At 39.2% G+C, this 21,270-nt stretch overlaps 1 protein-coding gene across 1 annotated transcript in view; it reads right to left on the reverse strand.

The window, feature by feature from the left end:
• Positions 1-167: 167 nt before the first annotated feature.
• pip5k1bb (phosphatidylinositol-4-phosphate 5-kinase, type I, beta b) overlaps positions 168-21,270 on the reverse strand; it is a 36,139-nt gene continuing 15,036 nt past the window's right edge. Inside the window, exons 2-15 of the mRNA XM_088425141.1 lie at positions 20,366-20,458; positions 19,921-19,989; positions 19,095-19,225; positions 16,387-16,504; positions 15,263-15,415; positions 14,546-14,845; positions 9,263-9,465; positions 9,057-9,140; positions 7,486-7,534; positions 7,284-7,368; positions 5,879-6,040; positions 5,331-5,457; positions 1,833-1,956; positions 168-897 (exon numbers count right to left, since the gene is read on the reverse strand). Coding sequence (XP_088281267.1) covers positions 895-897; positions 1,833-1,956; positions 5,331-5,457; positions 5,879-6,040; positions 7,284-7,368; positions 7,486-7,534; positions 9,057-9,140; positions 9,263-9,465; positions 14,546-14,845; positions 15,263-15,415; positions 16,387-16,504; positions 19,095-19,225; positions 19,921-19,989 — 1,608 coding nt within the window. The 5' untranslated portion in view covers positions 20,366-20,458 and the 3' untranslated portion in view covers positions 168-894. The remainder of the gene's footprint in view (positions 898-1,832; positions 1,957-5,330; positions 5,458-5,878; positions 6,041-7,283; positions 7,369-7,485; positions 7,535-9,056; positions 9,141-9,262; positions 9,466-14,545; positions 14,846-15,262; positions 15,416-16,386; positions 16,505-19,094; positions 19,226-19,920; positions 19,990-20,365; positions 20,459-21,270) is intronic.

Below are 21,270 nucleotides of genomic sequence, written 5' to 3' on the forward strand. Positions count from 1 at the left end.
TTGCGCAAGGATTTCTTTGAATTTGCACATTGTCGAGGGAAGTTACCTAGTATGCGAATCATTGGGTAGAACGCACCAATTCATCTTGTGCCTTAATAGCACCGTGTCAGGAAAAGAAAAGGCGAGACTCGTTGATGTTACTTGATTCACAAGAGTCTTTAGAAATATGCATTGTCTTCACGTGATTTATTTGTCTCAGCAAATGGTAAAATGTTGATTTACAGAATAAATTATGGCATTGACTCACAAGATGCTGGTATTCAACATTTATAGTTGGAAATCATTGGTGATGACTTATTGGACAGCATCATGATGTAAGATTTGGAAGAAAATGCAGTATGAAATGACCTTCTAGGAAACAAACAAAACTATTAAAATAGTCCACGACGTCGCTGGGCACAAATCCAGTCCAGAAGCAAAAGTGCATGTTTTCACTCTTCCAAGTTTGGAGCCACTCCGCCTTGCTATGCATCATCTTTTAGTTTACAGGAGTACATATATTTTTCCAAACTTTTGGGGTTTTTTTTTCCTCCAGCCTTCCTCCCGCCTTTTGTCCAAACCGCCGTCGGCTTGGACCGCCGTCACCTCGTCCGTCGACGGCTCCGCTGTAAACGTTTCTCGTCAGATCAGCGACCGAACGGAGCTGGGCAAATGTCTTTCTATTCAGTAGAATAAAACATATCGTAGATAAATATACTGCAGAGCAGATTGCTGTGTAGGCCGTGATAAGATACATGAAACAAAGGCGCAACGTGTCGCGCTTCACACATGTCCATTTGGGTGACGCTCCTTCACCGTCAACCTTTCACGCTGGCGACACGAGTGGCAACGTGACGGCAGCAGCGGCATGACAAAAGTGGAGCCCGGATTGCGGCGGGTCCCGAGATCCTCGGTTCACTACAAGCGATGAGAACAGACATTTCGGAATGGTTGTCCCCGACAATGACATGTTTACCGCAATATACATGAGTAATCGTTTACTTAATAAAAGAATGACCTCGTTCTATCCCAGACATCCACACGTTCGGTATCAAGTACTTGAATTTGGTCTGGAGAAAGGAGGGTCTAAAAATGGCCGTTACTAAATGAATGAAATCATCGATGACTATGGGAACAGTAAATGGGTGCTAAAGTAATATGTGTAAAAATAACGGGGTGTAAACAGTAAGGATTGGCACACGATTTTTTTTCAGGCACTTTGATGCACTTGGCTTTTTTTCTGCTTAGACAAGCCTATATAAATGCTGTAAAAAAGTAGTTCACTGTTGAAAGTTGCTTTACACTGCGTTTTCCTTGTGTCAATGTTAAAAAGGATACAGTTTAAAGTGTACAAATACAATTTTTATAGATAATAGTTTTTTTTTAATGCTGGTAATTTCTAAATTACATTTTTTGTAATGTACTCAACTGCCTTAAGTGATCGATTTCTCTCAGTAGAGAAGAACTTCAAGTAGTCAATTACTTCAATTAGGTACTTAAGTCATCGATCACTTTAGTGTTTGATTCAGACCAGCCATTTTTAGACTCTCCTTAAGATAAACTTAAAGATAATCTTAAGATAAAATTCATGAGGAATAAAATCAAGATTATGTCTCCAAAATTGAGCGATTGATACATTCTAATTGTACACCCAATTCCCTTCAATTTGAGAAAAACGCGTTTAACGTTTTCATCTTTCAAGTCTATAGTACCTTAGGAATAAGAAATTGAGCCCAAACCAAAAATGAACATCTCTGTGCAGAACTCATATTTTCATCAATTATTCATAACCCCGTCACTTAGGCCTGATTTTGTGTGTAGACTTCAAAGTGAAAATCAAGCTTGCAACTGACCAAGTAGACGTCAAGAACGGATCCGTCGTCGCGGTCCTGCTCGGCGTCCATGGTGCTATGCTCGGACGTGAGGCAGATGGCGCTGTCCTCGAGGGTGAAGGTGGAGCTGGAGCCAGCGTCCTCCCTGAAAGCCGCGGAAATCAAATGTTTCGTCTTTCCTATCTTCAAGTGCATAGCGGGAATGCCTGCGGGCAGCTGTGTCAACACGTTTTATTAGCGGCACTAATAGGTTAAGGCATCTGTTTGGGGGAAACACGTTGGCCTCAAGGGTTCACGCGTTCGGACACGTCGTTAACCTGCGATTTCATCTTCTGCTGTGCCTTTTTTTGATGGGAAATATACGGATTGGCTCAATGAGGTTTGCCAAAGGGTTAAGGAACTTTGCCTTAATTACCCTAACCCTAACCCCAACCTTAACCCTAACCCTAACCCACCGAAGTAGCCCATATAACGTTTCATATTCATTTGTTTGCTCAGGGATTTGATTATACCCGCAAATGAGTATTTTCTGCACAGGTTGTATCCATTTCTTACCAAAAAAATGGTCTATCGTGGTCACAAATTCATAGTTCAAATGCGTATCATGACCACACATATATGAAGCACATATACTTATATACATCATAATAGCATATTTATGCTAATATTTTTAGCGATTCCAGCATTCACTTATGTACATTGACCAAATTCACACTATTCGACCAACATAACGTTTCAACGACGGCCCGGGACCATGCGCGGCCCTCATCCATATTTTAGTGACCCACAGTGATCTAAAAATACATTTTGATTCCAGTTTCAAAAGTAATACAAATGCTGTAGTCAGTCTAAAAAGTACGAAAATCTGAAGTAGCCTCATCTTTAACAAAAAGCCATGGCATATCATTTTTTAAATAACTACATTACATAATGTGTAATTGATGGCTTTTACACTCGGAGGAAAAGCCTTCATTTGGTGAGAAATGTGTAATTTGAAAGCTTAAACAACTATGAGGTGCGACCTCGGGTTGTTTAAATACACTGTGAATATTGCTTGTGCTTTCATGTGATTTCAATATAATGAAACTATCCTTGGCTTTTTTTTAAACATTTACTCTATCAGTGCTCCAGAATCATATTTAAAATTGTACACTTTTGTCATTTTTTTCCCTTTAATTCTATTAAGGCAATTGGGACAGAAATCGTCGATGGAGGTGCATAAATTTAAACTCAATTCGGTTCGTTTACTTTCATCCACTAGAGGGCAGCAGACGAATCGTTTTCCTCGCGTGAGCTCAGGCGACTCCCTCAACACTCGTGTTTTAATTAGTTCTTCTTGACATGTGATCACGTTTTTACACTCAAAGTCAGGATAATACCAAGAGTAAATATATTCATAAATATAAGTCTTAAATGTGTGGTGTCCAAAAATGGACAATTGTTACAGCTAAGTTCATGGAGCTAGTACAAGTACATGTGCTCATTTTTTGCTTCTTCATGTATCATTGCATTATGTCTCCCAGTAAGCTTCTTTTCCTGTTCACAAGAAGGCTTGCTCAATCCATGAGCAGGGCACAGCACATTATAGCCAACTGAAGGCAAGAGGTGAACCCGGCACTGAGAAGTTAGTCGCCTCTGATGTAACACAAGCATGAATATTTCACGTTGTACGTGAAAGCTCGGTGAGGTAATCCTAACCTTCTAAAAGAGCGGCGACACCTTCACGGAAGCTTAAGGAGCCGACGCATATAGGGTGCCGTGTATTCTCCAGGCGATGAGTCACATCTTCTACTGTATGACGCATTTATTGCCAATACGACGTGTGAACAGGCAACGATGGCGTGGGAGCGTGGCATGTGTGTGTGTGTGCAGCCACGCCTATTAAAACACCCACACCCACGCAAACACATACACGCGGGCGCATAAACATGACCTCCTTCTGGTCCCCAAGGCCAAGGCCTGCCGGTGTTGTGTGAGTGTGTGTGCGTGCGTACTACCCTGCACTCCCGCAGAGCAGCCAGCCATGACACAATTAAAGCAACAGAGAGGAATAACCGCGTTGTTTTTGCTCACGGGCCTCGTAAAGCCACTTTGCGAATGCGGTAAATATGCACTGGTGGAGAGACAAAGAAGCCAAGCCAACATTCTGTCTAAAAATAAACAGCAGAGGTGTCCTGGCTGCTCCACTAATCTTGTTGTCCATGACAATGAGAAGTACTCGATGATTAAAGAATTTTAAGGACAATCGTTGCTTATTGGGGCCGAAGGGTCGCCTAGTACGGGGACGGGCAACTTAAATGGTGGCTGGGGCCGCGCACATTCCAATTGGCTGTATGATAAAAATGCACTTTTAACTATGGATAAAATACTTACATATCTGTTTTTAGTGAAGCCAAAGTACATACATCAGAGCAGCGTACCATATTTCATTCTCAATGCATATACAAACATTACGGCCTTCAACAACTAAGGATTATAATAACATTTTTTTTTAATTCCCTCAAGGGCAAATGGCTCTATGTAAACCCAAGGACGCCACAAAAGCGCCAAGAGTCATCTAAGTACCGGAAACTCATTTAGTGTTGGATTTAAGACTCTTACCCCCCTCCAAAAAAAAAAAAAAACACAACTCATAATCAAAGTACTCAATTACTTTTGATTATTGATTGATCGTTTAGATGTCTTTTAGATTTAAAATTGACCAAACGCTCAAAATGTCTCCCTCACCAAAACAAATGCTGTCTAAATTTTAATTCAAAATAAAACATTTGCTTAAAATAAGGCTGAGCTTTTGTGTATTTCCTGGCGTTACCAGCCCAAAACAATAACAGTTATCATTCTGTTTTCTTAAATAAAGGGATGGAGATTAAAAATGATTTGCAACCATGCTCCAAATTGCACCAAAGAGTGAATGAGACATTGAATGGTTGTTTGTAGGGCTATCACGACCGAATATTTTCAGATCCCATTCATTTCATAATTTCATCCATTAATTGAATAATTTTGCAACAAAGTGTAGGCAAAACCGTTTTTCTTTTTTTTTTTGACAATTTACTGTTTATATAATATTTTCTGTGGGAATAAACCCAACAAACGACTAAGCAAGGCCACTCTAGAGGGGATCCATGTTGCACTCACCGATCTTTTTGTAACTGATTCAGAACTGGTTTAGTCATAGTTTTCCAAAGCAAAAGCGGATGTCTTCTTGTGATTAAACACAACAGATAATCAGTACGCCTTCATGGGAGACTGCCAAAATCAGATAATAATTCAGCTGAAAGGTTGAAATCCAAAGATTTGCACAGGAAGAAGTTAAACGGCCGCTTTAAACGATTACTCAATGATTAAAACAGTTGTCAAATAAATTGATAACTGATTACTTGTCAATTACTCTTGACGGCTCTATGCTCAGCCAATGGGGGTGCACCCTGCCTCTCGCTCCATTGAATATAAGCGCTATAGAACATGACCATCTGATGTGCTGAATTGGCAAGAGGGGACGCGATGAGGACGCCATACCTTTCGTCTGTTTGGTTGTCAACGCCAACCAAGATGGAGGAGGCGGACAGCGTGCCAGTGGAGGAGCCCTTGAAGTAGGACGAGTTGGCGGGGACCGGCTCAGGATGCACGTATGAACCAAACGCAGCTGTGCACACAAAAATAACAAAATAGAAGATTTTTTTTTCCCCTCCCAGCTCTGTCCCGCATTCCAAAAGCAGACGCTAGGTCCATTGTCAACTCTAAATTGAACATGAGAGAGAACGGTCGCTGTTTGTCAATGGGGAGTGTTCAATGTTCCCGAATTGCACCACGTGTCTTAAAATAACTTTGTGTGGTTTGAATTTGGTGTTACGTAATTCAGCTGTCGACACTTTATATGCAAATTGCACAGTGTTTTTATGGGCCAATTAAGCACCTGCAGATGGGCCACCAAGTGCTTGTCATGGCCCATCAAAGTCAACCTTAGGGTGGTGAAACAACAAACACGTGGCTCCTCGTGAGTATCGTTCAAGATGACCTTGGCAAAGAAAGGTCGCTCCCCTTTTCACAGCAGCAATCTTATCTACCTTGTCCATCCAGACTTGCCAGACTGCGAGCCCCCCACCGCCGGTCGCCCCTGCTCTTGTCCTCGTCCCTCTCATCCACCTGCGATGAAAGCAGCTCCTGAGAGGACGACTTCAGAGCGTGGATTGATGTGCGAGTCCTCTTTGAAGGGGAAAATCGAATCTCTGCACAAGAACGCAAAAAATAAAAAAAGGAAGGGAGAAATCAGAGTGAAGTGCAGACTAATAGCTTTCCAAAGTCCTCATATCACCGCTTCGGCAGTATTCGTTCTCACAGGGTGTCTGGTACGATTACCTAACGTGGTTTTATTTAATATCGACAGGAAGTTCCAAAACAACAACGTGAAAGCCTAACATGCTTGTGTGATCTCTCATTCTATTGATCAGCATCAAAAGCTTTCATCGTGGTTGAAATTAGAAGCGCTATTTTTAACTTCCCGGCTTCAATAGCATTATTGAAGGAAGGTGGGAAAACACCTTTTTGTGAGGTGTTGCAAATATATGCTCTTCACCTGCCAACATATTGCTGACATTTCTTTTTTACAGTCTGAATTGCAAAAAACAGCTTTTTTCCCCTTGGAAAAAAAAACATTTAAAAATGCATGTAAATTTACAAAAATGTTTCATCTTCTTTCACTCATTTAGGCAAAGGGGTACTATACTTATTTAGCTGTTTTCAGCAGTAAAAAGTGATTATTTTCTTTATAAATATCTTATTGACTGCCAGCCCAGGTAACGCTCTTAATGCCAGCCATTTTTTAAAGTTCCAGCCAAGTTTGAGCATTCTGAGCATTCTTTTTCCTTTAACAATGGATCTTTAACGGCTATAGCCATCAATGGCAGTGAATGAGTTCATTTGACAAGTAAGCTATTTTCCATGTAGAATAGCTTGAAAAACACATTTTTTCATTTGCTGCCGACGGATAAGATTCACGTCCTCAAGGCTCACATAATGGCCAATGGTTGCTAAGCTAGTGATTGTCACATGACACGGGCAAACCCAGAAAAAAAGGTTATCAAATTAAATATGGACAAAACATTAACTTTTTACGAGCTACATAAGTTTAGTGTCCCTCTAAATGGGGTAACTAAAATACATATCTCAGTAACATGGAGACCATAATGATCATATTACTGAACATGTGTTCAGTGACAATACAAAATAAATTGTCACCGTTAATTTGACAAAATCTAATGAAATCCCAAAATAAAGGTTTGAGATTTGTATTTGGCCACATGCCACAAATTTTTACATGCACTTTACTAGCAGACGATGTGCAAGACAATACAAGCAACTATTCATCCGTTTAATTTCACAATATTGTTCCGCCACACCCGTCAATTATATGAGGAAACTCTCAAAGAAAATTGCATCTTCCTTATTTTGTGACAAGAAAGTCAAACTTACGCTGAGTCTTCCTAAACACACGAGCGCTCATGAACTTGAGAAAGCGGCTTGCATAGAAACCGGGCCGGTGCACTGACACGGAATCCTGAGGACAGAAAAGGTCTTTAAGTTGATTTTATGACCACATAAAAGGTTCCCTTCATAAAGTTAAAAAGAAAAAAAAGAAGCTGCTCTGTCAGGCAGTATGAGGATGTGGACTTACGCCATCATACACCAAAGCTTTCCACGAATGTTCCAACTTCTTTATGAATCTGCAGAGAGAAAGAACAAAACAGCTTGTTCCAAACGTTTACATAAAAACCTCTTCTTTCACGCTTCATCAAAAAGTACGGACCCCCTTTTGGCAACGCGAAAAGGAGGTTCATTATTTTGCTGAGGTACACCCTTGCTTGAAATTATGTAACATTTTACATTTAAGGGTCTGTCTTCAAAAATAATTGGCTCTTCAGTATTTATCACGCTGGACATGATCTCATCTCAACTGGACACCAAGTGACACTTTTATATTCACAGACGTCCAATGAGCTATAGGCCGCGCCATTACCGCATCAACTTCATGCCCGCCCCCTCACCAAAAAGAAATAAAAAAGGTTAAATTAAAAATAAAAACAGCGTGAGGGTGGAAATGTTAAAAACTTTTTAGTGTTGGGTGGCTTGAGGCAGTCGGTAAAAATAAAAATGTTTAGTGGGAATACATAAAAAATAATAATTTGCAAACACCTTTTGGATACTACAACCATCACACCCTAATTAGCTTCACCACAGGAGCTATTTTTACAAAGATAATATTGCTCGGGTAGAAATGACTCTTGAAGACTTTCATTAACAGGGTTGCAGCTATCAAGTATTTTTGCTATTATTCGGATAGCCTAAAGAAGCTTTGAAACGAATATGTATTATACAGATAAAAATAAAAACTACGGTATATATATATATATATTTTTTTTTTTTAATAAAAACCAAAGACAAAACAACTCATTTCCACTTAATTATGACTTTTATATTGTTTCATACTCAACATTTATTTACATTAATCTAAACAGCATCACGCTTCTGAGATAAATCTCTCCCCATAAGTATTCCCCATGTGTGAAAAACAGAATGATTTGTTAAAAAGTGAACAACTGTGTCAGCATCAAAGTGTGCAGTTAGTCACGTTTATTCAACTGTTTGTGAAAAGTCATGAGAACGCTGTGCTATTTTTTTAACAGTAAGACTTGAATTAATGTCTCTTAAATGCCCACCTAATGCAACCCTGTAATTCTTATCATCAGAATTGGATTTATATTTTTCTTTAATATTTTACACAAGTATGTCCCTTTGGTCAGCAGTAACAGCTAGCTAAAGAGCTAGCTTTTACTCCTGAGAGAAAGCTAACATTGGGCCAAATTTGCAATCATGTAATAGAAATTGATTAGTAAGATAAACTGATAGTCTGTTACATTATTGATGAATATGTAGCGGAAAATCAAATGCTGCTTTATTTTTCAAGAATTCTGATGCCCAAATGTCCTCCAATTCTGGAACAACTGACCAAATGAAAAAAAAAAATACTTTATTCACCATGCTGTGTGCCGTTCTAATGACCTTGTGAAGAGGGAGACTTAAAAAATAATAATAAATAATAATAATAAATAACAATGTATATTTGACACACAAAGCGGCAATAAATGACTTAATGCTGTGACTTGTGTGTTATTTACTACAGAATTTCTGCTACATATCTTACACGTGTATACAAGTATTAAATTCCACAATATATAAACACCGTACCTATATGACTGCAGAATGTCAATGATGCCAAGGAAGATGAGCAGCTTCTCTTCTCTGTGAGTTTTAGCGGGAATGCCACCCATGCTGTGGGCACAGAACAGTCACACAATACTTTCAATTCTTCTTTTTCACTGATCAAACAACATGCGGCGAGCGCAAATACAAGTGGAAATGAAGACATAGCCAGCGTGTGTGAGCCCCCTCACGTGTCATCCGTGGTCAGGGCTTCAGCAGCCTTGCCGTCCCCTTGGATGGACTCCAAGGCGGTGGAGTAGAGAACCCTCTGACCCACAGGCCGGGATCGGTCGCCCCCTGCCTGACCCTGATCGAGTCCTTCTCTCTGGTGATGGTCCAGGACGTGGACCCCCAGCAGCAGGCTGTAGTCCATGATCTTAAAACTCTCCAGGACCTGTGGGAATGACACGATGTTCACATGCGTGACGCAAAATCATTTTGACTGTTATTCTCTAGACTCTCAGTACTCACGACCAAAACACATCAGCTAAATGCAACATTGCCTCAAAGACCAAAGGACCGACAGGAGGAAATTTCTGTTCAAACCGGATTTGAGTCAAATAAACATGGTGTTTCTCCACAAAGCGTTACACATCGACCCGTGTGAGGTGCCGTTCACCCAGTTCCCAAAGTCTCCCGACATCTTGTCTGCTCCTGGATCCCCTTTGAGAAGTTAAAATAGAGCATGCATTGACCCAACCAAGAGTGAGGTGAGTTAGATCAGCAAACTGCGATAAGTGTGACCAAGTAAGGCCTCGCCATCAGTCGGATGGCTGACCCACTTTGAGGTATTGCTGGGGTTGATAATTACTGACGAAAGCAGGGGGGGGGGTGTGTCCTTCAGTGCATTCTCTTTTCTTGTGAGTGTATATGAGGAAGTTTGTTTGGGAATATAAGACCGCAGATACTGCATTCTCTTACTCACTTAAGATCCAAAGGGACAAACAATGTGACATATTCATGCCTCACATTTTAAAAGAAGAAGCTTCCGTACTTTCTCCACTACACTTATTTTTCACATACATGCAAATGTAAGCCTCACACTGGCTTTGTTTGTCACGCATGTACATATACCCATACAGGAAAATAGAGCAAATGAGTTCAAAACGAACACTAGGGCTTTTGTCTAATCTTTGAACTTTTCTGTATCAAGGATTTGCATCCCTTCGCCCCCGGCCTATTCACTTTGCAGCCATGCTGGAAACAAACACACACACACACACATATAACACACACATACTGTACACGCAGAAAACTGCCTACGAAAGGGCATCGCTTTGCCCCGGTCTTGGCTTTCCCAGGCCCACAATAAAGCTGGAATGGCAGAACGAAGATGACTGTGCTTGTTTAGTTTTATTTGCCAAGCTTTTTAATAAATTATGTTTACACAGAATGCAAGGGTCAATATTAAGATAAAAATGCAATTTTAGATTCTGGGAGGGAGAAAAAAACCCCCAGAGGAATCAGTGATCCAGGGTGCTGTGGCACACTGGTATGACTTGAGAGGTCATCAGGGGTGCATTGGGAAATCATCCATTTTCATATCATTTGTCTGACATGTATTCGGGGCTTGGTTTGGGCAGCTCTGGTTTGATCATTTAATTGGAAAACGCAAACACAAACTATGGTCTATTAAAATGCTCCAAACGCTTGGTTGGTAGGCTCTTTTTGCAAAAAAATGACTGGCATCACAAGCAGCAAACTATGTGTCAAAACGAGAAATCAATTATGAAAAAAATCATCAATTATTTTATAATCAGTTAGTTATGGATTAATTGGAGCAGCTCGGTATTTATTAGCTACAAATATGTCTTTGTTTTGCAACGATTTACACCAGTGATTTATAAGAAACAGAACAATTGTATGCTCCCTAATAAAACTGTGCATGTTACAATAAGCCTGTGTTTCCACCAGTTGCTATTTAGAAAAGACTACTGGTCATGGCTTCCACTTAACTCAATTTGTGAGTTAACCACAGAAAAATGATTCAGTATTGGTGTTTTGATGGTTCTCATGCCAATTCTAACATTACAATTCAAAATTGTGCGCAGTGTTTTGAAAGGTTTTGAAAAATCAGACAATGCAAGTTTTAAGACCGTGTTTACCATGTAAATGTGTTATTTACCTTCAGACCATATCCTTTTTACTTCCATTGCTTTCAGTTTGGTATTAGTTGAATCAAAAAATGAAATATTAACAAGGTTTTTTTTTTTTTATATAAGTGAAGGAGAAAGGCTGATCCTAACAATAAGGAGCCGTGCTGGTTGGTGGGGCATGCCTCGCATGGGCATGAATACATTGCTCACATTCTTAAAATTTTCTTGTGTCTGGAGCAAATTTAGCTGTCTGAAGCCACAAAAATGAGAATCTGCTAACACAGCATGCAGAGGCAGACGCAATCCCAGGAAAGTGTCTGAAATAATGGTATTCATTATTCATCAGATTCGAATGTGCCTCTTGTTCAGGGAAGCACAGAATTTAATATCCTTGACTGTGTGTTTTCAAATAATAAATGAAACTGCCATTTTCTTTCTTGTATCAGATACTATTTCTCTCCTTGTGCCAAGAAGCTGTAAAATGATCTAGAATTGCACATAAGGGATGAATTTACTGCAATGGATATTATAAAGAAATCAATAGCTGTGTAAAAAAACAATTGGTATGGAGATTTTATGCCAGTAAAAGCGGGACGCTGTGTTTTCTCCCTAAACCATATGTAGAGATAAAACTCTGTTGGCTTGTTTTTTGAAAGAACTGATGGGAATTGAATGGTTATTGGCTATTCACTTTCTAATTATGCTATTCATCTATTAATCAGTTTTGCCATCAAAGCAAACTTTGCCTTTGACTTATGACATCAAATTTAACATGAATTTTTAACGACAATATGCTATTTTGGCATTCCGGGAGAGTCAACCGAGAGGGGACATGGTATAGGGAAGCATCATCACTCAGCCCATCATGTTTCTGTACAAATAGCTGACACGTATACGTATATTGACTTTGATGGATATAATAAAGCCCCCCCCCCCGGTCCTCCTCAATCCTTGTACTCCCCTCACCCCGTGTTGCTAGGCGGCCGCTGACCTCCCCTGTGTGTTTTGGTCACCCAGTCTCTCCTGGGCTGTCGGACTGAGCTGCTTACTCATGGAAATGGGCACATGCATTCTGCTTAGAGGGCATTTTAATTCCCGCTCAGGAGGCGAGAACAGGAAGAGGTGAAAATAACAAACCGTGGTTAACCTCAAAGAGCTGCTGGCTGGCCTCATACAGTATACTGTACAACACCACAGCAATGGATATGTTACATATAGCAGTAGCAGTTGTCTCCTATCTTTCTTTCTTCCTTTCTCTCTCTCTTTTTTGGTATAGTAAATGATACATTTTAAAATTCATGATTAACTATACTTTCGTTTTAGCATTAAAATGGTTCTTATACTGTATACACATACTAACTATACTGTGTGTGAGTGCGTGTATGTGGCTAGTATTGTGTCAGGTTGAACTCTAGGAAAACACTGACTTAGCAAGACGGAAGGATGTCATCCTGACTCAAAAACAGTGAAATGAAAATAAAGAATGTGGACAAAGTCAGCAAGATGGTTAATGATCCATGCGGAGCTTCATAAACTCAGGAGCTCTCACAAGTCACCTGCATTTTTGTTTACCCCCTAGGGAGAAGACATTTGACATTAAAAGTGGGAGGGCAACAGGAAATTTACACTTTATTTGCACTCTTTTCCAAACACTAATGAGATTATCCGTTACCTAAGAGTGCAACGTCTGCTGAACAACCTGCAGCAATTGATTAACTGCGAACATTGACTGTGTCTATCACTTTTGTTGGCCGATAATAAACATGAATGTTCTTCTGCTTGCACACAACGTAACAATTGTAGGTACTGGGCCCATTTGGTTCGTGATGGAACAACAGACTTGAAATCAAATTCATTAAAAAGAGAAATGAAAAAAAGGCATTGAACCCAAAACCTCATCACCAAATATAAACTACTGCTGGGGTTTCCTTTACTCGATGTGATGTGTAACGTGAAAAAAAGACGTAGCAGGATAGCTAGAACAACATCACGTCGTATGCCAACGATGTGTTTACAATGGTCAACTTCAAAACAAACTCCAAATAATACATGAACAACGATGGAATAACCAAACTATGTTATTAGTTTGAAGTTGGCTGCAGAGTGGCTAGGCTGAGCCTTGTGACTCCTTTTATGGCCATCACATATTGTTTTCATCAATATCAAAACGCCACCTATTAAACAAATCATATTCAGTTGCTGATTCAGAACACGAAAAAAAAGCACTAGTCAAATTAGCCTGAAACGCTATGAAAGTTGACATATGAAGAAGAATGATGGGGGTTAAATTACTCTGATATTTTACTTAATTACTATGTACGGGCCACTTATGTTTACAATACTTAATCAAATAAGATGCTTTGGTATTCATAATTCCTTTAACATTTACAACAAAAAATTGGAGCACTTTGAACAACAACAATATTCAGAGACATGGTACACGGATATATTTTATTTCGGCATAATCCGAGTTTTAAGGAGTTTGGGATTGCGGTAGTCAAGCAAATCAAACCTCCCCAGAATATCTGCCCCCGCTACTGAAAAAAATCCTGGAAAACTGTGCAGTTAAGTCTCCTTGCCACAGCGCACACACGCATGGTTTCGAACTGAGTTCCAAGTATCTCACGCTACCAGGATCATGTCTTAATCTCATCTCATGTTTGCCCAGATGTCATTTAGTGAAACACAGCCGCAGAGAGACAAGAGCAAAGAGCCTGGGAGCTTTGACGGAACATGCAGTGCTTCCCAAGCACATGGAGCTCTCGTAATACAACATTTGTCTAATCTACAAGAGCCACGCTAAAAAGAAAATAATCACCACTGAGGCCACTCAGGTTCGTAACTAATTTAGCGGATCTCCAAAGTCTACACTCCCCTGTTCAAATGGCAGGAGGTGAACTAAATTAGTGGGGTGTTAGTGGTTCAAAGGGGAAATAAAAAGAAAAAAAAAACCTGAAATAACGTGGTTACAAAAGTGTACTCAGTAATACATGGGATGCAGATGTGTTCAGAACTATATAATGTGAGCTGGCATGTTGGATAGGGGAAAATATGTTATGGTGTCCGAGGAAACCAATAAAGGTTATTATATTAAAAGTAACTATGAACTTTTATTATTGTTCATATTTATAGCTACTTTAGTGTAATCATTGGTATAATCTTTTGATTTTTTTTGGTGGTGTAGCCTGCTGACATAAACCATTTGTGGTGAAATGGTTTAATGTATAAAGGAAAGTGATTTTCCCAGAAATGACTCTACTTAAGATGGAATTCTGATCACGCTGATTATCAAAAAAAATAATCATAAAAAAATCATCTGATGCCCATGTCAGCATTCCTTTCACTGAGAAAATGCTTTGGCAAGGGAATTCCACTTACCCGGCAGTCCCTCTGCAGAGTTTTCATCAGATTGGTGTAGGTCTCCGTATCAAAGTAAAGGCCTTCGTCATGCATGTCCTGGAAATCCAGATCTTTGAAAGTCGGACACGCCTTTTCTCTTTCTTTCCTGGACGCCCGTCTTTTGTATGTCGAGCCTTTCAAATCGTATTTGTAGTGCATTTTAACTGAGCGAGGCAGGACATTGTTCATGACCACCAGGCGGATGTTGATGCCTCCCGACTGGATACAGTACAGTCCATAAAATTTGGGGAGTAAGGTGCGCGGATTCTGGTTCAGGTTCTGCAAGGTGACAGACGGCAAAAAATGGTTAACGTAGCTGGATAATGAGGATCCATCTTTCTACGTTTGATCTTGTTTTGACATTAGCAGTCCTAAGCTTTTATTCCACAAGTCCAAAATGTAGGTGGAGTTACAGTTGTTGAGATCTTGCACTAATGCAATATGTGAAGTTAGGGTTAAGGTTAAGAGGTTAGGATTAGGGATTAGGTTGGTGAATATTTAAATTTGCATGAAATTTGCAGAAATTTTGTAATTGTTCTCTTTATAACACGGATAAATCCCATCCCAATTACAGTATATTACAGTAAGATGAAATAGGCAAATTAAACATTGTTCTGTTGTGGCTAAACTGCCACCTACAGATTTAGGTTTTTTTTACAGTTTTATTTTTGCAAATGTATTTCACTTGTGACGTACCATATAATATCCAGGAAGTAATCTCTGGAGGAATTTAGCCTCTTTGTGCTGGACTGTTTTAATGATGAACTCGTCGTCGCTGGTCAAGTAGAAGAGAGAGCCACTGGCTCCGGGGTTTGTCAGCTCAATCAGAGGTTCATTCACTAATGAGTACTGAAATTAGAAAATAAAACATCAACAAAAGCAGTTATTTGTGGAACTGAGATAGGGGCTTAGCTTGCAATTGCCATTTTCGTCCATCATCCCCAAAATCTTGTAAAACTTTAGGTTGGTTGACAGCTTTGCCGTGGCGCACTATGCATGCATTCTTGCTGCGATCGTTAGTGCTGAATGCAGTCGCAGTTGTGTACTTTGCATTGATGTGGTAGGCTGAACCTGAGCTGCTTCTGTGATAAACAAGCTCCTTACAGAAGATGCATACCACAATACCTTTATCAAGGGTGTGGTCGAAATGATTATTTAAAGTTCAATTTAACTTTAATTGGACCAACAACTTTCACATGCTCCTCCACTTTAATATATTCCTTTTGCCATCCTACCAACAACAGGAGCCTATCAGGTTACACCAAACTAAATGACAATGAATCAGTGTACCCCCAACAACACTAGCACAAGAAGTGTGATACATGAAAACAGATCCAAAGAGCATACAGAAAGCAGATAAAAATGAGACTGATGTTAAGTAGACAGATCACAATTAACACCCCTAATGTTATATTCCGGTGGACTAAACCACTAAACCAAAATCACCATCAATATTTCTTCAAAATGTTGATGATTTAGGACTTAATCTACAATTAATCTCCTTTCTAAATATTTGATCTGTACGTCTTGTGTTGTAAAACAAATGAAAAAAGTGAAATTCAAGCTTAAAACACCTTGTGACGAGTAACAGGCCAAGTCTCAAAAAGTAATCCAAGCCCATTAATATGGAAACCAGGAATTTCAAAAATGTCTTTGAAGCCAAAGTAATGACACTTAGGAAATGAGAACGTACTAAGCTAACAGTTTCAGTTCAGTGTGATCTCTCAATGTGAAAGTAGTGAAGTGAAGCTACACGCTTTACCACAACGTGCCAGAGAAAAGTGCTAAAGTAAAGTTGTAGGATGCCAGCAAGGCCTCACCAGATAGTCATCAGGTTTGATGCCAAACAGGTCCCTAAAGTAGCGGAAGGCCAGCGGTGCGTAAGTCTTAAAGCGGAAGTCAGGATAATGATGCGCTGGGGTCAAGTTGCTTCCTTCACTGGGATGCAGAAAAAGAACAACAACAAATAAATACATCTTGTTAATGAGGCACAATAACGAATGCCAAACATTTTCAAAACATTCCCAATCACGTTCTGTTGGCATCGTTTGCCATTTGATCGTGACTGAACGAGCAGGCACATATAGGTCCATTATGAGGAACCATGATTCATTTGTGTCGAGTGTGTCCTCCAATTACACCTCCAATTACAAGCGTAGCAGCTAAAGCTATGAGCTTTGTGTACCCGCAAGGATGACAAAACGCAACACATAAACATGATAACCTATTCTCGTATTGTCGGGAAAGTCATGCTAGAGCTGACCTTTCCCAGAAACGACATCCAATCCTGTTTTGTAACTAACCTAACCTGAATATCAAGGTAACACATCCGCTAAGTATGTCAGGCCTTTTGAAAAATCTTTTCTTTGATGCTTTTAAAGCTTGTAAACACTGTGCTCAATTAGATGAACGTCTCGGTAAGGAGGTTATATAGTGGCTGTTTTGTACTGGTGTTATGTTCAGTAAGAGGAGGACCCATAAGGCACTGCTGTGTAATACAACACTTGACTTCAAAGTGCTGCGTGAGTGCTCGGTTTCCTGAGTAATGACAACAATTGGCAGTGACAAAAAGTCAGCAAACCCTTCTCGTGGAAACAATTTAGCAACGTGTGTCTGGAAATGCTTCCTTCAGTATAATTATTGAGTCGTGCATGTTTGTGTGAGCAGTCTGGATGTGATCACCAAGGGTGAAAATACATCGTGAAGTATCAACTAGATTGCTGTGTCACTCTAGTCAGTGATACTGACAGAACAAGCACCTCAAGAGAGTGTTGGGAGGAAAGGAAAAAAAAGAAAAAGCATTGCCATCAGTCAGCTCTCATGTTGTGAAGTGAAAGCTTTTGCTCTTTCTTTTGTTCTTCTGTGGCTGTAATATTTGACTTTTCCATTGCAAAGCTTATCGGTTCACCTTAAACTATTTGTATTTTGCAACAAACGTCTCAGTGAGCTCCAAGCGTGCAACACTGTAGGGTGGATTATCAAGGTCAATATTTAAAAGGACATCAGGTGACAGGGCATTTGCATGGAGTTTGCGTATGCAGGCGCACCATAAAAAGTTCCATGAAACATTTCCAAGTAAAACTGTGGTTCTAAAACCAAGGACGAATTCATTAGGGACTGTAACTAATAGAAGCCATGAATTAATATTTATAAATAATAAGTTATTATACTGTATTTTAATTTCAGCGGCCAGTTTGTTTCTTGGCTGTAACTCAGAAAAAAATAACATAAGGTAGTCTTTATTTATTCAAATAAACATAGCCAATGTTTGTTTGTTTTTTCACTACAAGAATCCAGTGGCTACATGGACAGTCACATGCATTGTAGCAATTAACTCATTCAAGCCCAACATTTTTTTTACAAGTCAAGATGTTGTGTGTGTGTGTGTATATATATATATATATATATATATATATATATATATATATATATATATATATATACAGTATATTTTTTTCTTTTTTCTAGTGTTTGTCTAAAGGAGGCTCAAAAATGGCACGTGCAAAATGAATAATTTTAGGGGGTTGGGTTAGTAATTAATTTCTTTAGGAAAATAATTAATTCTTTCAGATACAAATGTAATTGATTAATGTATTATGAATTACTTCAGTACCTAAAGTAATTTATTACTTTAAGCAGATGGCACTTTAGCAGCAATTACCTTAAGTAATTGATTACATTGGTTAATCGTTTAAACACCTAAAATTGGCCAAATCGTGAGAATTGCAGCTTCGCAGCTTGCAGATTTCGCTAGTTCTCTCTGAAAACAGACAACCGGTATTTAGCATTGTGTTGATTCAGCACAGGACATATGTAGACATTTACTTTTACATATTTTTTGATTTTCTAACAAAATACTTCAGACAAAATCACCAATCAAATAAAAAAAAAGTGTATTTTTCGTACAACCAATTAAAAAAAAGTGGGAAATTAAAACATGTTTTTAAATTAGATTATCAATTCATGGACTAAATCATTGACGCCTACATAACCAATTGATTATTTGAATAATGGTTGGCTGCAAAAATAAACAAAATATTTGATTACACAACCTCTTTTAGAAAACACCTTTTTAAATTGTGAGGATAATATACTAGAATGTATTTTGGCAGCAGCGTTAATCATACCGTTATAAGTGAACACATCATTATCCATCCATCCATCCATCCACCCATTTATCATCTTTAGCCGCTTATTCTCACTAGGGTCCCCGTTTATGACTTAGTTTATAAGTGACTGAAGAAAAGTAAAACACAGAGAGAGCAGAAAACAGGTTCACCCACTTCTATTCATTCATTTTGCAGCAGCGATGCATCGCAGTCAAAGAGCAGCCCGTTACCACCTACACATAATCAACTTTAATGGAGCTGTATGATTCATTGGCTCTTTTAAAGACATAACCTTGGGTTCATATAATTGTTTGGTTGTTAAATATAGACCTTTTCATGAAAAATATAGAAAAAGCTTTCAGAAAATGGGCACATGAAGAACACTTTTGTGGCTGCAAGGGATGCAGACAAGCACTGACCTGGGCAGAAAAACACTCTCCACCACATAGAAGTCTTGCATAAGCACATCTCTGTCAGGTTTTGAGGTGAGGTTTCCGACTGTATAGCCAATGCCCAGCTGAATGGCTCCCTTTAAGGCCGATGACGTCGTCTTGTAGGAGAAAACAAGTGTGTTATTGCACCCTTTGCTGGTGTCCCCGTTGCAGCAGTAAACGGAATGACAAATTGCACTTCCCTTAAAAATAAGCGGATACGTAAAATAGCAAATCAAGCGTTGAGGACTGTCGCTGTCATGCATGCTATATCTTTGCAATCGCCATGCAAAGTGGAAACTCTGATGTTGCACAAAGAGTAATTCAACCAAAGTTTGGGAGAAATTAGGCCTCTTAATTAACAAAACCTCAGCTTTCCAACTTGAGTGTAGGAAGCGAAAAATCATGGCATTTGTACATCAGATACCCAAATGACGAAACTGCTGAAGAAAATAGTGCACTGACAAATAAGCAATCTTGTTGTGTGAAGAGAAACAAGATGACGTTTGACCACATTTCACAGTATGTGCAGTGCGAACGGTGGCAGCTACTGTGAGAAGCCTTCCACTCTTGGAAAAAAAAAAGGTTGACATAAGCAGTGATGTGAAAAACGTAACCAGAACTCGGTCGAATAATGGCATGAGAACAGTTAAAGCGTGAGGATATTATGTAAAGTAAATACATTTGTACACACTAATGTGAATCACAGGTTGTTATAGATGCATTTTAAAGATAAAAAAAAGTGGAAAAACATGTTTAAGAAACAAAAAAAACAAACTCAAGTTCATACATAAAAAAAACCAAACTTTATTACCTTCTTATAAGTTTTCTCTCTGTTGGAACTCCAAGCTCCCCCAATCCCATTTTCCGTTGTGGTTGACATCTGGAAAAAAAATCATCATAAATGCAATTGTTAAAGAGTCGTGACTATAATAAACTGCAGTAATAGGTTGTATAAAATGAGCGGATTATCATCTTGTTAATATGTGTGAGCAGGGAAGAATGTAAAGGGTGCTCTGACTGACACAGGCAAGGTTGCCATGGCAATATCTAGGTCACAAGGTATTCATTGTATAGAAGCACACCATGCTTTATAGTATTGGCTCTATAAATGACACCGATTCAAAACTGACAACACGAAACTAAATCGGTGTTCATACGAATGTTTTATTCACATACTTCAAACAAGGAGTATATATTTGTTCCTTTTTGGTGACTGGTCGGAGAGCAAAATGTTGAGTTTCACCTGTAACATTTACCTTGCTTAAAAAAAAGCTGTGTCCACCCAAATGATATTAGGACAACATGATTCGATTGTAAAGTTGAACGATCATCCACTGTATGTCAGGGACCTGAGTGGAGAACACATATGCACAAATAGTTCAGTTACGCACAGCGGAAAACATGGCACAGTCATGCTCACAGCCAGTCTAAGTGGTAACTTGAGGGTGGAGAGAAAAGTTTCCCCTTATTAAGAGTTAACAGTTCATAAAGGAGCAGAGCAGCAGAGAATATCGAAAAGAGCTATGCGGTACAACAAAAAGCTTACTGAGCTCCACACCAGGTTCATGTGTCATGTTTTCCGTACATTACAGTCTACAGGCAGAAAAGTTCAAATACATTTTAGCCTTATTTCCACACAGCATGTAAGATTGGCCAGGATTCTTGCATGACGTATGGTACCTGACTGATGTTTCTTTTTTTGGTGGGTTTTTTCCCCCCATATGTAGTTGGGCAACATTGTCTCATTCAATGCCAGCTATTTTCAGACCATTTTTTGCACTATTTTTTTTTTTTTTAAACAAATCAGTTAAAATAATACTGTAAATAAGTACATGGGATTGAATGTCTGGACTATGTAATGAGGTGTAATTAGGTCTGTTTTCTTTAAGAAACCGTTGTTGCCTGCGTCTTATGTCTCACGATAAGGATAGGTTCACCCTGCATGGCTTAATGCTCGATTCCGAATTATTTATGAAATCCAATTTTTTTCTTGAGGTCGTTCACATTTTCAAATAATACTACTTGTATATGACCTCACTCACTTGAGCTCACGGAGGTAGAAAGAGACATGAATACAAAATACACCTGTCCCTTCCTTCATTGAGTTGTCTTCACCTCATCCGCTATTGTTGTTTTGATTTTTCCAACCTACTCGCACCTT

Source organism: Hippichthys cyanospilos, chromosome 1 (genome assembly GCF_059441005.1).
Source record: "Hippichthys cyanospilos isolate Australia breed blue-spotted pipefish chromosome 1, RoL_Hcya_1.0, whole genome shotgun sequence".
Taxonomy (NCBI): Eukaryota; Metazoa; Chordata; class Actinopteri; order Syngnathiformes; family Syngnathidae; genus Hippichthys; species Hippichthys cyanospilos.